General features: G+C 41.3%; 1 protein-coding gene and 2 non-coding genes across 7 annotated transcripts in view; 2 read left to right on the top strand and 1 right to left on the bottom strand.

Moving 5' to 3' along the window:
- Nucleotides 1-21,751, top strand: part of CTNNA3 (catenin alpha 3) — a 1,002,073-nt gene that overhangs the window by 795,548 nt on the left and 184,774 nt on the right. For all 5 annotated transcript variants that reach the window (XM_072995177.2, XM_072995180.2, XM_072995179.2 and 2 more), the window contains one exon: nucleotides 15,886-16,037. In XM_072995177.2, coding sequence (XP_072851278.2) covers nucleotides 15,886-16,037 — 152 coding nt within the window. The remainder of the gene's footprint in view (nucleotides 1-15,885; nucleotides 16,038-21,751) is intronic.
- LOC140706161 (U1 spliceosomal RNA) lies at nucleotides 687-849 on the bottom strand. Its single transcript, XR_012085864.2, has one exon. It is a non-coding gene; the product is annotated as a U1 spliceosomal RNA (small nuclear RNA).
- LOC140706196 (U1 spliceosomal RNA) lies at nucleotides 1,679-1,845 on the top strand. The gene has a single exon (XR_012085873.2). It is a non-coding gene; the product is annotated as a U1 spliceosomal RNA (small nuclear RNA).

Here is a 21,751-nt window from a genome sequence, read left to right on the forward strand (position 1 = left end):
AAGCACTTGGTGACTGATCTGGATCTCCCAGATTACACTGTAACACTCTAATCACTACATCACACTGTTTTTAATGAATGAAGGCAGCTATGCAAATGAATTCTGAGAATCTCATGTGAGGTTTCATTGTGGGTATGATTTTTCATGAGATTAAGCCTGAAGTCAGAAGGTCAGTGGAATTGTTGACAACACACTTATGACTGGACTGCAAATGCCATAAATAGTACAGTGGTGCCTCGCAAGATGATTTTAATTCATTCCATGGAAATCACTGTCTTGCAAAAACATCATCTTGTGAAACCCAGGTCCCCATTGGAATACATTGAAATCTATTTAATGTGGTCCAATTGGGGAAAAAAATCACTGTTTTGCAAAAATTATCCATAGAAGACATCATCTTGCAAAACACAGTTCCCCATACCATCTTGGGGAAAAGCAATCCCCTCACCTGCACTGCCTTTGGAAATTTAAGGGATCTCAGATGGCCTTAACCCTCTTTCTCTCTCTAGCAATAAAGAAAGAGGATAAAAGAAGTCAAAGCAGCCTGCTGGTTTCTGACAATGGTAACTCCATTTGCCTTGATCCTTTACCACAAAAAGAAAAGAATATAAGACATCATCAGGACTTGCTACTTTTGCAATAGGTCCTGATAAGGAGAAAAAGAGATGAAAAGAAATTTATTAAAAGCAGAGTTAATCAGAAGTGCAAGCTCCAATTAACACAAATTATGCATATGAGTTCTCCACATTTGGGGAAATCACAGGGATCAACAGCACACCCAAAGTGCAATGGATGAGCCTCCCCCAGAGAAAACCACTTTTATGACATGGTATTTCCCTTGCAAAGTATAAGTTAGAATGGCCCTTGCCTCTCCTACCCCATTCTGTCCCCTAACCCCCCAAGTCATGGTGACCCCCTAGCTGCACCTCCCACTCAGTACAGGGCTGCACAGCCCCAGTCCTGCCAGAGGCCAAGAGAGCTCCTCAGTGTTTTGGGGTGTCCTGCAGGACCCCCATCAGGGGCTAAGTGTTCCTCCCACAATCCTCTAATGCACAGGTATTAGCATATGCTAATACCTTATGCTGGGACGTGGTGGCGCTGCAGGCTAAACCGCAGAAGCCTATGCTGCAGGGTCAGAAGACCAGCAGTTGTAAGATCGAAACCACGCGGCGGAGTGAGTGCCCATCGCTTGTCCCAGCTCCCACCAACCTAGTGGTTTGAAAGCATGCAAATGCGAGTAGGATAAATAGGGACCACCTCAGTGGGAAGGTAACAGCGTTCCATGTCTAAGTCGCACTGGCCATGTGACCACGAAAGATTGTCTTCAGACAAAATGCTGGCTCTATGGCTTGGAAACGGGGATGAGCACCGCTCCCTAGAGTCGAACACAACTGGACAAAAATTGTCAAGGGGAACCTTTACCTAATAGCTTATGCTAATTGTGGGCGGAACACCTAGCTACTTTATGCTAATACCTGTGCACTAGAGGATTGTGGGAGGAATACTTAGCCCCTGATGGGGATCCTGCAGGGTACCCCAAAACACTGAGGACCTCTCTTGGCCTCTGGCAGGACTGGGGCTGTGCCGCCCTGTACTGAGTGGGAGGTGCAGCCAAGGGGTCACCATGACTTGGGGGGTTAGGGGACAGAATGGGGTAGGAGAGGCAAGGGCCATTTTAACTCATACCTTGTAGGGGAAATATCATGTCATAAAAGTGGTTTTCTCAGGAGGTTGCTCATCCATTGCACTTTGGGTGTGCTGCTGATCCTTGTGATTTCCCTAAATGTGGGGAACTCATCTGCATAATTTATGTTAATGGAGGGATTACCTTTAAGATTTCCCTGGTTTTTTTTTTAACAATCTCTTTACCTTTTGGTTCCTTGCTATTTTCACTATTTGCTATCATTTAAATTTGCAACCATAGCCCCTTTGGCAATGCTTTGCAAGATAGTTTTTTCCCCCAGTTAGAACACATTAATTACATATGATCTACTTTTTTACCCCAAAAAAGTTGGGGAGAAAGTGTTTGTTGGTGTTTTTCCAGGAGGCAGATGGTGGAAAGAGAGCAGCATACACTTTCTCCCCTACTTTTTTTGGGATAAAAAAGTAGGTCTTATGTAATTAATGTGTTCCAATGGGGGGGGGGAACTGTCTTGCAAAACTGGGTTGGGGGAAAAACTGTCTTGTGAGGCAAGGACCGAAACATCATCCAGTGAAAATTGCCCATAGGAACAATCATTTTGGGAAGCATAACATTGCTCAAAAAAAGTCATTGTCTAGCAAATTCATCGAGGCAATTGTCTTGCAAGGCACCACTGTACTTTGGATGAACGTTTCCTCTAAGGTATGCAGGTGTGCGGGCATGCAGAGCTCCATTGACTCTGTGCAGTGGCATCTGGGTTTGATGCCTGTTTATTTCTGAGCTTGGGATGAACACACACCCCCTACACACAGACAGGCGAGACTCCTGCAGCAAGGGTGACAATTAGAGGGAATGTTGTTTGAGATATGTATACGCAAGTCAGTGCGTTGTTGCATTCTGTGTTTGTGGAAAGGTGCACATTCAGAAGCATCTCCCCACCACCACCTTTGTCACACTTCCTTTTACATGCCTGGTCTTTCACTGCTGGTCACATGATCTGTCACACAAAAGAGGGTTCACTGAAGCAGGGAAGCACTTATGGGATTGTGCTTACACACTGTATGGGGTACTGGCTAGAGGGAGGCAGGGCATACTATGAATGGCCTGAGTGAAAAATAGAACAGTTATTCCCATTTCACAGTTAATAGTGCTGAGGCTAGGAGAACAGAGGCTTGTGAATGAAGCAATATTTAAACTAGGGACTTTCTCTGTCTCACATGTCGTTTCTCTTTACGCATCATGAAATACGATTTAACTCAGATATATTTTAATCAGCCATTCTGATTGTAGCCTTCAAACTTGTTATTATAGAATTTATAATTAAATATTAACAATAAAAGCCTAGGGTTTGGAGCAGATATCAAAGGCATGTTATAGCAGATGTGGTTAGCGCTCTCCCCTTTACGGAAACCCTTATGATCTGTCTCTCATGATATTGTACAAAATGTGAATGCAATGACATTTAATTACAGAAATATTAGCGAATGTCTATAATGCAGTGTATCAAAATTTAGGAACAAATTAATCTTTTCCTCTTTGGCCCTATATTACAAAGACTAATTATAAAGAACCTAAGATGTATGTGATGTGGAAAGATTGAATATCTCAAATGGTTCAAGCCTCTGTAAAGACCAAAAATACTTTTCTATTGTGGTAACACCACCCTTCTTTCCCTTCCCCCCAGCTGCTGCTTTTAACTTATTTTTTTAACTCACTGAGCTATTTCTGAGCTATTCATTATATGTTCTGCCACATTGTTAGTGATCTGCCCTCAGTTCAATTATGCTAATTAGGAGGGATGACCCATCTGTACTTGCAAAAAAATAATACCTTGGCCAATGTATATATCTTGATTTAGAAGGATTGATTATGTATCGTTTTAATATTATTTATATACTATAATGGATGCTGATAGTTTTTTCTAAGTATACATTTTCTATGCATTGTACAACCTTTGTTGATTCAAATATTCCACTGCAAAATTCCAAGAATGTGCAGATCTTGCAGGATAGCTCTGATTTGGTTTGTCTGTTGGTTAAAATTCGGAAAGTTGAAATAATTTCCTCCTATCCCTTGGTAGGCACTCTTCAGCCACAGTGCCACCTGAAGCAGGTTGTTTGAACTTGCTACACGAAAAAAGCCAAGTCTGGTCCTGGCAACAGAATTCTAATTAACACGTAGTTGGAAGCTGTGGGAAAGGGTAGTGGGTGATAAGGAGTATACTGATGTAGTCCACACACAGGGAATGGAACAACTTGAAAATATTGCCTTTGATATGAGACAGAAAAAGTTTGCTCTCAGAGAAAATGTGCCCTTTGTTCAGTAATGATTGCCTTGTTGCATGAACGTGGTAGTATTTTTTTTCTTTGTCATTAACCAACCCACCTGTTCTTTGTTGTTGTTGCTACATGCTGTCAAGTTGCTTTTCATATATGGCAACCCTATGAGTGAGCGCTCTCAAAAAACATCCTATTCTCAACAGCCCAGCTCGGCTCTTGTAAGCTCAAGAATCTGGTTCCTTTAGAGAGTTAATCCATCTTGTATTTTGGCCTTCCTCTTTCCCTGCTGTCTTCAACCTTTCCAAGCATGTCCTTTCCAGTGAATCTTGCCTTCTCGAGATGTGCCCAGACTAGGATAGTTCCATTGTTTTTGCCTCCAGAGATAGTTCAGGTTTGATTTAATCTTGTAAAAGGATTAACTTTGTAAAAGGAATAGACTTTTTATAAAATAATAAAATTTGGATGAATCAAAATGTGGATGGATTCATTCATGTCTAGATTTCACATAAATATATTGGTTTGAATCACTATAAGTATGTCACTTGATCAGAGACCAATAGTGTACTGAACAGGGAAAATGCACTCCATGCATTGATGTATGGAAATGCAACACACAACAAGAGCACATTAAACATTAAGCATGTGAATAATCCTCAGTAAATTCCTCAGCATTGTTGACTTAGGTTGTCTGTAGTCCACAAGATAGCTTACTGAAAAATTTCAAAGCCATGAGAGATACATCAGCTCCACAATACAGCGAGACAAAGAGCTTTTCTCTTTTGTTAAATCTCTCCCTGATTTGTGTTAAAAATATCTGTTTCTTATTCTCTCACAGAGCAAGCGTGCACACGCGAGAGAGCACAAAGGACAGAAAGCTGGCTATTAAGAAACATGCCATGAATGTAACCATACCCTTCCATTTCAACCTTCCTCACATGGGAACATTTTTGTGCCCAATAGGCTGTCTTCCCCACCTCAACTTGAGTATGCCTCAGAGGAACACATTTTTTCTTCTGTTGCTGCTGGCACCTTGTCTCCCAACCACTTGTACAGTGAGTGCAGACTGGCTTCATGGGCCAAGTGCCCACTTTGGCTGTGCCTTGCGGCCATTTTGGCTGTCCATGGTGTAGGCCCCAGTGTGAAGAAGGAAACCAGCAGGTGCTCCTTTCTTCTAGAGTTCTGTTTCTCCCCTCCATGTCTGGAAGCTAACAAGAGCTTTTACCCTCACATAGCAGCTATGCCTTTCCATGATGATAGCTATTGTCCTGAGATAAATGCCTGGTCAACTTTTGCCTTTCCAAGCTCAAGGGTATTTGGTAGTTCTTGTGGGGTTTTTGGGCTGTTTGGCTGTGGAGGTTTTTTTCCCCTAATGTTTCACCAGTCTCTGTGGCTGGCATCTTCAGAGGACAGGAGCTAAAACTCTGTCTGTGTTTGGGTGTAGTGTGTTTTTGGTATTTGGTAGCCTTATCTTGGAAAAGCTGATGTCAATAGCCCAAGTTGCTACTCTCAAACAGGTTGTCACCCCATTTGGAGTGAGGGCTACTAGCTAAGTTCCTAGAGGAAAGCTCTTTCTTTCCTCTGGGAACTTAATTGCTGAAGCGGTTCTTTCTGTGGGAACAAGGTGGAAATGGAAGGGGAAATGTGTATTTGTAGGTGTTTAAAAATTTTCAAGTGGACAGGAATTGCTTGCCTGATTTTTAACAGTCTTCTCCTCTGTGCTTTCTCTGTATGTCTGTATGGCTTTGTGTTGGTTGTCAAAGGAAAAGATACTAGTGTAATTTCCACAGCTTATTTTAATGAAATAAATAGTTCTTACAAACATGAGTCTGAATTAGAGCACCTGAAAATTACTCATTATTCCTAGCCACCAATGAAAAGATAAGCAAATGTATATATTAGATTAACCATCCCCAACTGGTGCCCTCCAGACGTGTTGGTTATATTGGCATTTCAGCACTTTCGGAGGACAACAGGTAGAGAAAAAACTATTCTAGATATTACAGGACAAGAGGGGAAAACAAAATACAGTGAAGTCTCAGTTGTCTGCCTATCTTTGCAGCTAACTGTAAGCTACACTGAAACCAATATATAAGATTCAGATGGATAAATCACAGTTGCGTAGGGGGCTTCATTTAAAATCCATAGACATCTGTGATGACTCATAATTAACTTTTGGATAAGACCTCAGAAGATCTGAATGTTTTTACAGAACTTCATGATTTTAGGAAGGGCAGGAAATAAAAACTGAAAGATGGAAAATATTAAAACACCTAATTGAGAAAAGGGGGAAAAGAGCACAGCTGTGAAGTTTTCCCAGGTCTCTCTTCTTTGAAAGCCCTGTTCATTTTCCTGTGAAAGAAAAATGAAATAACAAGTTCTCTATTTAGCCCTCTGCTCTTGAAGAAATCTTTGGGGCCTATAACAATGTGGCTGTAAAACCATAAACACTGTTCTTTCTGTAGAATATGATGGCACTTCCATTTACCTGAAGGAGCTAAAAGAAGTTGTTGCTTCTGTCTAGATGGCACAAAGTTGACTTACATTACTGGTCTTTCATATGCCATTTCTTGTATTATAACAAAGCAGACTCGTTAGCTAACCTGCAGACAACAACAGTAACAGCAATAACAACCACAACCAGGATAGGGCTGAGGTAATGGGAGGGTTTTTGGGTGGTGAATGGCGTACAGCTATGTAAGCTAGCAGTGATGGTAGAATTCTTGAGCTATCCCAAACTGAACTGCAGTATTAGCAGGGTACAGAAGTGTAGTCTGTGGTGGGACTGTGCCCATTAAAAACTGAATAATTATAATTAAAAGCTACCCAATAATGGCTCTCTGACAATGGTGAGGAAGCACAGCCATCAACTAAGTGCTGCCAGTGCTGCCTTGCGGGTAACAGTAGGGTCACCAAAGGCTAAGAGAAGGAAAACGCTGACAGAAATCCGGTGGTAATGTCTAACCCAAAATGATTGGTTACCAACAGTTTCTGTGCCTAGGTTAGGGGCAACCAATTACAATATCTGACTCTAGATAACAAACAGTGGTCTGTTTACAAAGTGTATTTAATTCAGTATGAGTGCTGAGCTGGCTGGGCTGTTGTTTGGCCACATTTGTGGTTTAAGAAACTACTTTATTGGGAGCACGGCCATACTTTTTCATATGATAATAGAAAATGATAAAGAACTAACAGTATTGTAACTTGCAAGTAAGAACCAACCCATGTTAATGAATGTCCCACAGTGCAGGGATGCATGACTTGAGAAACATAGAAGCAGAACAGTTACCTTTTGGAAGATAATGCTGATAACCAATTATCAAACCTAATCAAAACTGTGGCTTAAATCAGGCCATCTTCAGGCTGATGCTAAGGGATTCATATTCACCATTCAAGACCAAGTTATTTACCCTAGATATTACTACAAAATAATTATGAAGCAAAGTTTAAGTGATTTAAGTAGGGTCTGTCATGGCTCTAAAGAAAAAAAAGGATCATTACATAACTGAATGCCCTTAGCTAACATCACTGTGTTATATGTGCAGGCATAAACAAGTTCTAAAGATCATTTTTCAGCAGTTGGCTTAATCCTATGGATTATTTACATATTTTCCTCCATATTGTACATCCTAGTCACCTCAGTTTTATTTTAAAAAAACAGGAATACTGTACAGTACTGGGAGAAATATAGATGAAACAGTTAATGTCATTGACTGAATATTCTGAATAAGCAACAAAGAACAGCCTGCCATATAGAAGCTGGAGTTCCATCAATATGCAATCTCAAAAGTACAAAAAGTACAGAAATAGCAAATACCAAATATTAAGGCAAGAAATTAAAAGGATATGGAAGCAAGACCAGGTTATCCTCGTCCCTATAATAATTACAGCTTCTGGAGTTGTTCCAAAGTCTTTGGCAACTAATCTAAAACAATTGCCAATTCATTTGCTAATTTCCTTCCTGAAAGTCAAAAATCTGTGATTTTGTAAACATATCAGTTTACTCATAATTTTTTGAGGATATGATTTCTAATATTTAGGCTTGACACTTGGGTCCACTCCCTGCACCAGCAATGATGAAAAAACTAATAATAATTATAACATTTTCCCATTCTTGCTTGCTGTAATGAAATAAAGATTTACATGCCTAGGAGGTGCTGTAGAAAACAGATATGGTGTCATCCTGGCTCCCTCCCCATGCCCATCTGCAATTATAACACAAGAATCCTCTGTGAAGTTGAAGAGCTCACAGTATCTGGCCCTGAAATCTCTGGGAGTGAGGAGGTGACCTGGTTGGTAATCCAAAACAATGATATCATGCTATTAAGAAAATATAAAGCTGTATCTACCAACCTTTTTGCTAGACTGACTTGCATAACGATATGATAGTGTGAACTTAGTATGCACATGTGCACACACACACACACCTCTCTTTGTTTCACTGTTAGCAGAATTATCATACTTCTAGCAGGAAACCGTTGTCATAACTACAGCTGCTCAGTCAGTCTGAATTTTTCCTTTGGAAAGAATGTACTGTAGCTGGTAGCAGTAACACTAGTGTCTGATCTGCTTGACCTGCCTGTAGAAAGCATTCATTTTCAAAGTGGATGTTGCAAATCAGAAGCAACAATCAAAACCCAACATGAGATGACTTCAGTTAGCGACAGCATTGACAATAGGAACATGAAAGTTTATGATAAGAAACTCAGCTCACCTCCATTTGAAATGGAAATATGCTTTAGGCTTCTTAGCATAGTTAATATACAATCGGTTTACATGCAGAGCTTTAGAATGTATTAGGACCAACTGGTGTGATCAGAGATCTCCAGCTGCAAATGTTTTGTTAAGTTAAGCACTGTTGATGTTCTGGGTTGAAGATACAACTCAGTGTCTGCAACACTGTACTGTGTTCATCTCTTTTTTATTTCATTTTGCTTTGTAACCTCCTACATTTAATACTTCTTAAAGGCTAACAAATTTATTATAGTGTTGAGTTTTTATAGATTGTAGTCCACTTCAAATGTAGTCAGTGTGGTGTAGTGGATTGAGTGATAGATTACAACGCAGGAGACTCAGGTTCAAATCTCTATTCAACCAAGAAAACTCATGGTGGGGTGGGACTAGTAATACCACTAATTAAATATCTCACATTCCTTGAAAACTGTCACAGCCGCTATATTTTTGTGTGATTTGGCAGAACAAAACACACACATCACTATTGTGTCATCCTCACCAGAGAAGCAGTACGACAAATAGCAACAGTCATTTCAGACCATGTACTGTATATTCTGGAAAAGAAGTTGACAATGGGAGAGTGGAGAATAAGCAGATATTGGCTGAAATCCTGTTGCTCATGTCAGAAGAAATCGCAGCTGTCAAGCTGTTCCTACTGGGCAAACAAAAAGTCCTTAAAATAAATATCCTGCCAACCTAGCAGTTCGAAAGCATGTAAAAATGGGAGTAGATAAATAGGTACCACTTCGGTGGGAAGGTAACAGCATTCCATGCCTAAATAGCGCTGGCCACATGACCGCGGAAACTGCCTTCGGACAAATGCTGTCTCCATGGCCTGGAAACGGGGACGAGCACTGTCCTCTAGAGTCGGACACAACTGGACAATTGTCAAAGGGAACCTTTACCTTTAACTAAAATAAATAAAAGAAAAAGAAAAACTTAATAGCACATAACACTCAGAGTACATTTAATCATATATAGTGAGTACAACTAAGAACTTCAGATATAACAAATGATTGGGGGTTGGAATCTTTGTTAGTGAGGTCCAAGGAAAAATAAAAGGTGAAATTGCTGATTGGGGCAATTAAATTATTAACACTTGACATTTCTTACTGTATAGGCCAACATTCTGTTGCTTAGTGCAGTAAGTCACACTAGAGTAGGCCTATTTAATCAATAAGGATTTGGTGGGTCAACTCCTCCATCAGTTACTTTAGCATTCTAAGTCACAGTTAGAATAGGATCATTTGAATAAATGCTAGTGGTGGAAAATTTGACTCCCCACTGATTCAAGGGGCCTTTGTTGTTGTTTAGTCATTAAGTCGTGTCCGACCCTTTGTGACCCCATGGACCAGAGCACGCCAGGCCCTCCTGTCTTCCACTGCCTCCCGGAGTTGGGTCAAATTCATGTTGGTAGCTTCAATGACACTGTCCAACTATCTTGTCCTTTGTCGTCCCCCTCTCCTCTTGCCTTCACACTTTCCCAACATCAGGGGCTTTTCCGGGGAGTCTTCTCTTCTCATCAGATGGCCAATGTATTGGAGCCTCAGCTTCAGGATTTGTCCTTCCAGTAAGCACTCAGGGCTGATTTTCTTCAGAATGGATAGGTTTGTTCTCTTTGCAGTCCAGAGGACTCTCAAGAGTCTCATCCAGCACCACAATTCAAAACCATCAATTCTTTGGTGGTCAGCCTTTATGGTCCAGCTCTCACTTCCATACATCGCTACTGGAAAAGCCATAGCTTTGACTATGCAGACCTTTGTCGGCAAGGTTATATCTTTGCTTTTTAAGATGCTGTCTTGGTTTCTCATTGCTTTCCTCAAAAGAAGCAGGCGTCCTTTAATTTCTTCACTGCTGTCACTATCTGCAGTGATCATGGAGCCCAAGAAAGTAAAATCTGTCACCGCCTCCATATCTTCCCCTTCAATTTCCCAGGAGGTGATGGGACCAGTGGCCATGATCTTAGTTTTTTTGATGTTGAATTTCAGGCCATTTTTTGCACTCTCCTCTTTTATCCTCATTACAAGGTTCTTTAATTCCTCCTCACTTTCTGCCATCAGAGTGGTATCATCTGCATGTCAGAGGTTGTTGATATTTCTTCTGACAATCTTAATTCCGGCTTGGGATTCCTCCAGTCCAGGCTTTTGCATGATGTATTTTGCATATAACTTAAATAAGCTTGGGGACAATATACAGCCTTGTCGTACTCCTTTCCCAATTTTGAACCAATTAGTTGTTCCATATCCAGTTCTAACTGTTGCTTCCTGTCCCACATATAGGTTTCTCAGGAGATAGATAAGGTGGTCAGGCACTCCCATTTCTTTAAGAACTTGCCATAAGTTTGCTGTGGTCCACACCATCAAAGGCTTTTGCATAGTCAATGAAGCAGATGCAGATGTTTTTCTGGAACTCTCTTGATTTCTCCATAATCCAGCGCATGTTAACAATTTGGTCTCTAGTTCCTCTTCTCCTTCAAAATCCAGCTTGCACTTCTGGGAGTTCTCAGTCCACATACTGCAGAAGCCTACCTTGGAGGACTTTGAGCATAACCTTGCTAGCATGTGAAATGAGTGCAATTGTACGGTAGTTGGAGCATTCTTTGGCACTGCCTTTCTTTGGGATTGGGATGTAGACTGATCTTTTCCAATCCTCTGGGTACTGCAGAGTTTTCCAAACTTGCTGGCATATTGAGTGTAGCACCTTAACAGCATCATCTTTTAGGATTTTAAATAGTTCAACTGGAATGTCATCACCTCCACTGGACTTGTTATTAGCCATTCTTTCTAAGGCCCACTTCAGTTCACTCTCCAGGATGTCTGGCTCAAGGTCAGCAACCACAGTACTCTAGTGCAATTTACTATCATAAGCAACAGGATTTTTACCACAATAATATAACTCTTGTTGACTACACTTAATTTACTTCTGACGTCATCAGCAGAAATCCACCTTTAATCCTATGTATGTCTGAAACTATCTGAAATATAATCTTCATGCATCTGGTAAAGGCAGCTGTATCCATAAAGGCTACATTACAATTTGCCCTTAAGATGCAAAAAGACTCTGTTGTACACATGAGCTATTCATATCCGTATCTCTACGGATATGAATAGTTCATGTGTACAACAGATGCCATGGAGACCCATTCCCTCTTCCCAGAACTGGCTAATCCACTCACCATTTGATGCAAAGTGCTTGGCTCCATCATTGTGGTCATGCCAATCATCGAAGGAACCCAGCCACCTCACTCATTGGTTGAGTGGGGAGACTACTTGTTCTACCTTCGTGCTATAGTGGTCAGCTGCATGGGGAGATGGGAAAAAGTCAGCTGGGCTCCTACCATTGTCACAATGATGACAGTGGAGCCAAGCGCTGAGTGCCAAATGGTGAGTGGACCATCTGGTTCTGGGGAGAGGGAATGTGCCTCTGTGGCACCTGTGGTGCTATTATTCGTATTAGTCTCCCCAGGGATATGAATATGAATAGCCCATATCTACTCTGTTGCTTTTGCCAGCTACAAACTACAGTAATTATATTTATTTTCTTCAAATGCATTCAGGACCCAAACACATGGAGGGAATGAAGTGCATTGTATTGGGGCCTGAATAACAAGACCGTAGCACCAGCCCAAGCTGGAAACCTATTATACCATGAAGGAAAAATCTGAGGCTAAGCTAATAATCATCATTCAAAATGTTTAGAGCAGTATTACAACAGGACAAAAATGCTGAACAGTGAGTTGCTCACCTTGGCCTGTTTTTAGAAGAAAGAAAATGTGCACCTTGAGAAGTTTGACTAGCATGGGAGATGTTATAATTTAAGACCCCTATTAGGATGTGCATAAATCCTGCCCTCACATTTCCCACCACTTTGGAAGTCACTCGGGGCTTATTTGCACAAAGGTCTGTAGAGAAGCCTGTAAGTACATTGAGTTGGGTGTATGACAGAGGTCCTGTGATCAGGAGCCCTGCCTTATGAGGATCCTTGATGACAGGAGGTCTCTGAATGAGTTCAGCTGAGCATGCTCACAAGTTCTGCTTCAGGCTTTCACAGATTTTCACTTCATTCCTCACACGAACGCCAGTCTGACAACCAGGTGGAGAGAGGACAAGAAAATGTGGGGTTTGCCTGCACCCCACGTTCCCACTATCTTTTCAGACTTCTCCATGGTTTCAAGCAGAATGCAGCCATTATGCTTGAAATAGAGCTAATGAAAACAGAAATGGAATTTCAGATTTGACATACGTATGAACTTCAGTTTCATGGATCATGAGATAGTATTTATGGGATGGGAACCTGATCTTTACAGGTGTGTCTCTGTGTGGTTGTAAGTACATGATACAACTTTTTAGAGGGGAGGCAAAGTTGGTGCAGAGGGACCTCAATCTGCATTTTGACAATCTGGCGCTGTCCCAGCATCTCCAGCACTGGCTTAATACACAGCTGAGCAGTTTATTCTATGGAAAAGCAACTGGATTCTGACCTGACTTCAATGATAGATAACTCTGAAATCTCTGAGAGGAAAGCTCTGAGGAGGGAGAGGACCAAGGTCCCAATGCTCTGGAGGCCAGATGGGCTGGCCAAATTTCACCCACAGACTGGAGGTTCTCCATCCATAATTTATGATGAGCCAATAAGAAAAAGGAAGCCTTCTTTTGAGTGACAAGTTTCCTTTACTGAGCTTGGAGGAAATGAGGAGACAGCGCTTCATTTTCTGACTGAATCTGATTAATTTCTAGATTACCTTTGTAGTAAATGGATGATGACTGGCGATCACCAAAATCAGTTTATATACCATTCATTTTTTTTATTGCCCTGTATTGCTTTTATGTAAGTCAACTTACCAAGCCTTGGAAAAGGTATAATAATAATAAAAAAGAAACAGTGACTTTTGTAATAGCATGCACAAATTACTCTTTCTCTAGCTAAATAGCCTGTCTAATCTGTTACTAAATATCCCTTTTAAAACATCTTGAAAGCTCTAAAGTGCTTTTCACTGGGGTTTCCAAAAGGTTAAAAAGGCTGTTAAGTCTGGACTGATATAATATCTTTTTAAAAAAGATGTCCTGCTTTCATAGATCAAGGGATGCTTTATGTGTGGTGCTGAAGAGCTGTCCTGCTTTAGGTAGAGCTCGTACAAATGGAGGGACGCATACTTATCCCATGTGTGCACAATAGGAAAACTAGTTGCATTTTCCTCCTGGGGTAATTACTGCCTTACAACCACAACAAAAACATGTTTACTGAGCATGTTTACTGAACATACTGCTGAGCATGTGTAATTTAGAGACCATGGTGCAAAGAGGCTGGCAATGCTACAATTTAGTAAAATCTTCATGACCTGACCTTACAGGATCTAGCCAGCAAATTAAAACTAAACAGAATGCTCTCATGGCTGATTGGCTTATTTCATCTTAAATAAAAGTGGCGAGGTTTTTATATAGTAAAAGGGTTTTTGTTTAAATAAAAAAAGCATTCATCCTTTTACTGAAAAGCCTGAAGATATGTTTCTGTTTCCACCTTTTTGTGTGTGAGAAGGCACTTTGAGAAAAGATGGCACAGGCATTATTTGGTTGCGATAAATTCCGCTAGTTTTCTTCTGGTGGAAACACTGAAGCACACAATCAGCTCACTTTAGGATAAAAATTCTTTTTAAAGTCAAGGGGAAGGATATAGAGTTCAGACCAAAATACAAATTAATTTTGCTTTGGAAATAGAAAATCTGGAGGGAGATGCATTAAAAACTTAATAGCTGTACTGCTTTCAGCTGTACAGTCCTGTCTGGGACCGTACATTCAGATGTAGTGATCAGCCAGGAAAATCTGGTAGGTGTTTGGTGCCAAACTAGTGACAACAACAGAGTAACACGTCTTCATACCTTCGGGCAGGGTGGAGAAAATGTCAAAGCAAAAATGAGGATGGAAATGTTTGTGCTATTTATTGCATATAGTTTATTCAGGGCCAAATCAGACAAAGGCAATTAAAAGTGGAGCTGGCCTAACTAATAAAGTAGGCATGGTTAGCCTCTAATTGTGTTGCAGTGTCTTAACTAGCATGGAGTTTGCTTTTGTCTGCTGATTGTTTCTTCCCAGTGATCAATGGTCTTTATTTGTATGCTGATTTTGCAAACAGCTTTGCATATGCATCTCTGGAGAGATTCTCAGGGCAATCACCTCCAACAGTGAAGCTGCCTGGTCATCTGTTTTGACCCTCATTCTTTTTTTCCTGGCTGTTTTTTTCTCCTCTTTTACTTGCAGTTTCATATCACTTGCTTAAGAATAATCCCAACTGAACTCTATAGGGTTTGTTTCTGGTAGATACTCATAGCATTGCACTATTACTCTGCTATTCTGTGTCTTACACCTAGGACTGATGAGGACATGAATTGGGAGCCTAATTGCAGCAGTCAGGCAGATGCCATTAGGCACTTAACAATCATGTAAAATCCATGCTTCATTCACAAGTCTTAATCTGTAGACTTTTGAGAGTTCCCTGGACTGCAAAGAGAACAAACCTATCAATTCTAAAGGAAATCAACCCCGAGTGCTCATTGGAAGGACAGATCCTGAAGCTGAGGCTCCAGTACTTTGGCCATCTCATGAGAAGAGAAAACTCCTTGGAAAAGACTTTGATGTTGGGAAAGTGTGAGGGCAAGAGGAGAAGGGGACGACCGAGGATGAGATGGTTGGACAGTGTCATCGAAGCAACCAACATGAATTTGACACAACTCCGGGAGGCGGTGGAAGATAGGCGGGCCTGGCGTGCTCTGGTCCATGGGGTCACGAAGAGTCGGACATGACTAAACGACTGAACACAATCTGTAGACAAAGGAACATTTTTATGTACTGCATGTTATAATTTTTGTTCTTTTCCTTCTTCCTTCTATTCTATCTCATTTCCATGCCAAGGCCCATATTCTGTTCAGTTTGCCACCTATGTATACATGAAGTTGTTTTGGCGAAGTGGCCAGCACTGCTCAACTATCTGCCGCCATGGCTGGTTGCATGATTGGTCATGCAGGCAGGCAGGTGACTGGACCTCTCTCTACACCTCTGCAGCTGCTTCTGTGTTTCTAGTTATGCGAGGTGTAAATTGCAGAGGAGGCCAGTCCAAATTTCCAGAAGCTTTTAGAAAGTAGGCATCTGTGACTTCTCAAAACCAGGAAGATAATAGTTTAAAATGTATCCTGCAACTATATTTTTTAACTCTTTTCTTCTTTTTAATCTCAATGCACAGTGATTCCAGAATTCATTACTCAAGTCAACACAGCACTGGGAAGTTTAAGCAGGGATACGATTCATCTCTTTGATGACAATCAGTTTGTTGACATCTCTAAGAAGGTCTATGACACAATTCATGACATCAGATGTTCTGTTATGATGATTCGGGTAAGTGTCTATTATTTCATTACAAAAAGAGATTTGTGTAGCGTTCATGTTAGTGAAAGTTAAAACCAGGTACTAGAAAATATTCAACATATTAAGGGAAAAAATCTTCATTATATTAGGGAGAATTTGAATGTTCAGAAACTGAATGTTAGAGCTACAGTATTTATCTGTATTAAATAAGACGAAGGATTCTTAGCACACATTGCCTGAAATCCTGTTGCACTTGGCATAGCATAAAGTTATGCCTGCAGACGTTTGCAGAGAGTTATGCCTGAGCACTCCAGTCTGTGCAATTGATTGCACAACTAGTTGTCATTTTCTTTTTTCTTTTTTTCTTTTGTCATTTTCTGCTTTTGTCATTTTGTCATCCAAATGCTTGCTGGATATGTCTTCTACTTCGGCACTAATTTCACAACTATTTGTACCATTTCGAATTACACACATGTAGCTATACATCTGTGTAATTTGAAATTATACAGCTGTATATGTTCATACTCTGGATTCATCCAGTCTCCGTAACCAAAAAGCTGTTTTCTATGACATAACTCTAACCTCAGCATATTTTCTGAAAGTCATAGAACTGCTAATATCATGATGTTTTTATAATTGTTATTTTAACTCCTCATTATTGGTGTTACTGATGCCATCGTCATTTTGAAATCCTGTTACCTATGTACCGGTAACTATTTTCCCCATCCGGTTTGGCCCCACTCCTCTATCCTGCACTCTTTCGCTATAAATCTGTGTCATAACTGTTTTGTTCCATGTATCCAAGGAAGTGGACTGTACTGTAATCCAGAAAACTTCATATGGAAATAAATCTGTTAGTTTTTAAAGGTGCCACAACATTTAAAAATGTACTTTCTGTTATACCTACTTATCTTTGGATTTTAAGCTAGGGAAATGTTTTCCCTACTTTTGGATCCTTTCTGTCTGCCATTCGATTCAGGTATGGCCATGCTTCCCAAACTTCCCAACCTTGGGTTCCCAGATGTTCTTGGATTACAGCTCCCAGAAATCCTGGCCAGCACAGCTAGTAGTGAAGGCTTCTCAGAATTTTAATCAAAAAAGATCTGGGTATCCAAGGTTGGGAACCACTGATGTATGAGGAACCTGTAGACTTTCATATGATTATTATTTCTCAGCAACAATCGTCCTGGCTGGGACTATTGGGAATGTGAATCTAGAGGGCTACTGAGTTTCCAGCCAAGGTCTAACTAAATGCTACACACAGCATGCATGTAGAAAGTACAATGACCTATTAAACACATGTAAAATAGTTGTTATTGGTGGCTAGCAGTCATAATGTCTATACAGTGGTGCCTCGCAAGATGAAACTAATTCGTTCCACGAGTAGTGTCGTATTGCAAAATTTTTGTCTGACAAAAGCACGGTTTCCCATAGGAATGCTTTGCAATACATTCCTATGGGAAACCTCGCAAGACGAACAAATTATTTTCGTATTGCGAGGCATCGCTCCTGCGGGGGGGAAATCATCTTGCAAAGCACACCCATAGAGAAAGCCATCTTGCGAGTCACCACAACAATCGCAAAACACTTTCGTCTTGTGAGGTTTTTGTCCGGCGAGGCATTCGTCTTGCGAGGCACCACTGTATAGTGATTCCAACAGTATCATAAGCAATACCTCTGAATACCTGTTGTTGGAGATCATGAATAGGACACCGCTATTGTGCTGATGTTTTGCTTGTGTGGTTCCCTTAAGTTTGCCCGTGAATGAATAGGTAGCTTCTGATGTGGTAAAGCAAACAAGTGCTTCTTTTTAAAAGAAAATGCTGAAAATGCCTGAGCCTTCATCATACAATTTCTGCATCACTCTAGTTAAATGGTTCCCAGCCTTGGGTCTTCAGATGTCCCTGGACTAAAACTCCCAGAAACCTTCACCACCAGCTATGCTGGCCATGATTTCTGGGAGTCATAGTCCAAGAATATATGGGGGACCCATGGTTGGGGACCACTGCTTTAGTCCAGATGCTTAGGCTGCTACATTTGCTTAACACTTCTGCAATAGCTTGCTCCAAAATAAAATGATAATATTTACATTACAGGTTTAAGTCTTAAACAAAGGATTAGTAAATGCCTATTTAATTGGTTTGGTTTGCATGTATAAATTCCCCATCCTTTTTTCTACACTGAAGTACATTTGATCTCTCAGAATATATTGCTGGTAGTCTGAATAGAGCCACTGAGTTGCAGACCAAAGGTTGGGGAATTGGAGTTCTAAACCATTCACTGCTCAGTTTAGGTAAGACGGCTGAATGGTATCTAAGCAGCTGACTGTGCTGCACGTTGTTTGATACAAGGTGAGCACTGTTGCCTCAAAAGCTCTGTGAATACATACAAAAGAGACATGGCCACAGTCTGTGTGAGGCAATGCTGTGAGGGGCTCTGCATAGGAATGAAAGGAGAAGAACATAAAGGAAAAAATGAATGATCTTCTACAACAAATAGCTGTTTGAACAATAACAACAACATGGCTTTACAAACAGCCATGTTTCAAGGCACTCAAAGGTTCCTCTCCACAGTTACCAGAAGACCAGGTGGGTGATTTTGTTTTTCTTTTACCTTCTCTTCCCCTGGCTGCAGAGTCTTTTCATTTTCAGGACAAGGGTCAGAAAGTAAAGTGTGTTCACTTCCACTAGTTCCTTGCTGTTATATTGAGGCACGCAGCATTCCTTAGCAAGCAGACACCGAGCCAAAGAAGAACCAGTTTTCCTTTGTTTATGAATGACCCTGAATGCATTCATTTCTTAACTATAGTTAGAGAATGTGGCAGCTTCAAAGCACAGCTTCTGATCCTTGTTAGTTATGGTTACCATTATCTCTCTCTGCAAAAGTAAATTGCTCCGCTGCAATTATTATCACCATTCCTCTCACCTCTGTAGTTTAGCTGACATTGAAAGCCATTCCTCCAAAGTGTTCCTACCTTTGGAACTCAAGGCAAGTTGCTGTCATTTTCCTGCCGGTGAGTGGAGACTTACGTATAATGTGATATGTTAATAGGCCAGACAAGGAATGCAGGTAGGCAACTCAGGCACTCAACAGATATGAGAGTGACCGACTTCCATGTCCCTTGTTAAGAGGAAAAGAGTTTGTCTGGGCTTGTATCTAACAAATGATGGTTAGTTCAGAACAGAAGCGAAAGCTTCCATCTCCTTGGAGCTGCGGTAGTGGAAGAGAGGCGCTCATGAGGCTGAAGTTCATTAATTGAACACTAAAACATAGTTTGTATACTCTAGTGATACAGAATACTGATTAAAGACTATGAAGAAATTAGATTTGCTCTATTGCCTTAGGCTGAGATTCTTGGCCAAATCTCTACTAGGACAGTCTAGAACACTGGTTCTTAACCTTGGGTTACTCAGGAGTTTTGGACTGCAACTCCCAGAAGCCTTCACCACCAACTGTGCTGGCTGGGGTTTCTGGGAGTTGCAGTTCAAAAACATCCGAGTAACAAAGGTTAAGAACCACTGGTCTAGAAGGCTGTTCCCAGGTGGACAGACCTGGTTACCTATTGTTATAGCTGGTCAACGTCAACTGGTGAGACCTAACAGTTGGCGAAGTTACTACTGCTGGAACTCTTGTAAGAACTAGCACATACACCGGAGATCCGGAAGGTCCTGGCCTTTATGACCTACGATTGGTTGTCTGGTTACATCAGTGTTACTATGGGTCATCAGTATAAAGCATGCCAGCCCCATTTGTCTGTGTCCCTCATTTCTGTTGGACGTGCACTCTGTGTGTATGTTCTATACTTACATCTTGGCTGCTTCCCTTGAGAGGTGCATTATGATGTGTAAGTAAAGCATAACCTAGGTAGCTTTCTTATTCTGGCCTGTGTATGTATCTCTAAAAAGGGGTTCTCTGATTCATCAGTACAGCTTGGCTTTTTCTGCCCATTCTGATTTTTTTTTTTAAAAAAAATCCTTCTCTAAAAGGTTGTCTAAGGACATGTTCATTAGCGTGGGAATTCACCAGTACCAAGTTCAGGTCCTTTCTATTACCTGCTACTGAATTTGGCCTTTCCCTGTGCCTCTGGGGGAGCAGAAGGTCCAACGTTTTGGTGCTTGTTTTCTTGATAGCCAGAGAGACATCCCTTAAGGCTTGAGATACCCACCCCCACCCCTAGCTCAACCTGTTAGACAGGAAAAGGGTGGGTGCCAAGTACCTTGGATATTTGGAATCAGGCCTATGGCTTCACTGTGACAAAGAAAATAGTCCCACTCAGAATAACCATCTGGGAAACAGCATACTTTTATCAGAGCAAAATGTTTCAGCTTCTGCTTTCTATAGTTTCTCTAGTAAATTATGCTGCTTCTCAAATAGCAGTTATAGAACCAAGAGAACAGAATATTCTAAAGCAGATGAACGATGTTATGTGTTGTCGTCTAGGTCCAGCCATGAGGTGTCATGGTAGCCAGTCTGTAAATCCATAAGTTTTCCCTCTTTTCTAATTGGGTTTGGATCTGGTGGTGTCTCTATTCTAGCCAAATGCCCATCAGATAGCCCGTGACATTCAAAGTTAAAGTTTTCAGACACTGCTTGTTCCAACTTTCATCAAGATGGCAGACTTAGTGTTTTTGAATATTGTATGCAGGTCTCTTGTTGCTTTGCCTACATATTGCAGACGGCACCCTGGTCTTCTGCACTCAGTGAGATAAATTACACTGCAAGGCCTACAGGTGTTTACTATATTAGGTCCTGCGAGTCACAGTGTTAGTGTTTGGGGTGGTAGGATTTCCAGTCAAGATATATGTGGGCATCAGTGGGCTTTTTATAAAGGTTAGTGACAATGTTGTAAGTGGTAAGGAGGACGTGAAGGAAAGGGATGGATGGGATGACTGTGAGATGAACAAAGTTGATGTGTGATTTAAATTTCTCTAGGCATTTACTGCCTTTTATCAGGTCCAATAAGTTATAATCAGTGTAGCATCACCAGATAAGAGGCTTGTCACTGGCCTCTTTCAGAACATTTTCTTCTAACTTGCCCATGAATAGGATTGCCAGACGTCAGGCAAAAGGAGGACATGTCCTCCTTTTTAGCCTAATGTTCTCTGTCCGGCAGGCAAAGATAAAAACCTTAAAATGTCAGGCTTTTGTATATTTTATGTTATACTTTTGGATGGGAGGGGGAGAGTTGGAAGGACCCCCCTCCCCCTGTCTTTCCCCACCCCCTGTTACCTGCCACCAGTGCTGGAGCGCAATTCTCGCCCCCTCCCACCATGGTGGCAGCTGCTTGTCTGCCCAGCTGACGTGGAGCCCAGAAAGGCAGCGCAAGTGGATCAAGCAGCGCTCGAGCGCATTGATGGGAAGGCGAGCGCCCAGACTGTGTGTGTTCAAAGTCCCTTTTGGGGACTCCAACTCCCACAATCCCCAGCCTTGAACTTATGACCCTCGGGGGAAGGAAGGCTGCCTCATTTGGTTTTGCCCGGCGCCGCTTTCCCCCTGCCTGTGCCAGAGCCTTGTTTGGGCATCCAGATTAGCAAGGTTTCCTCTGAGCCTGTGCAGAGTGCGAGCAGCTGGGGGATCCCGCAGCTGTGCTGGGGTGGGTTCGGGTACAAATTGGCTGTTTAAATAATGTTTTTTGGTATTTTGAAAAAAAGCCTCCATTGAATTTATTTTTATTTTTTAACATGACTGTTCTTGGTCAGTTCACTAAGAGACATTTATTGGCAGCTATTATAATAAAATTGTAT

Source organism: Pogona vitticeps, chromosome 3 (genome assembly GCF_051106095.1).
Source record: "Pogona vitticeps strain Pit_001003342236 chromosome 3, PviZW2.1, whole genome shotgun sequence".
NCBI classification, from domain to species: Eukaryota; Metazoa; Chordata; class Lepidosauria; order Squamata; family Agamidae; genus Pogona; species Pogona vitticeps.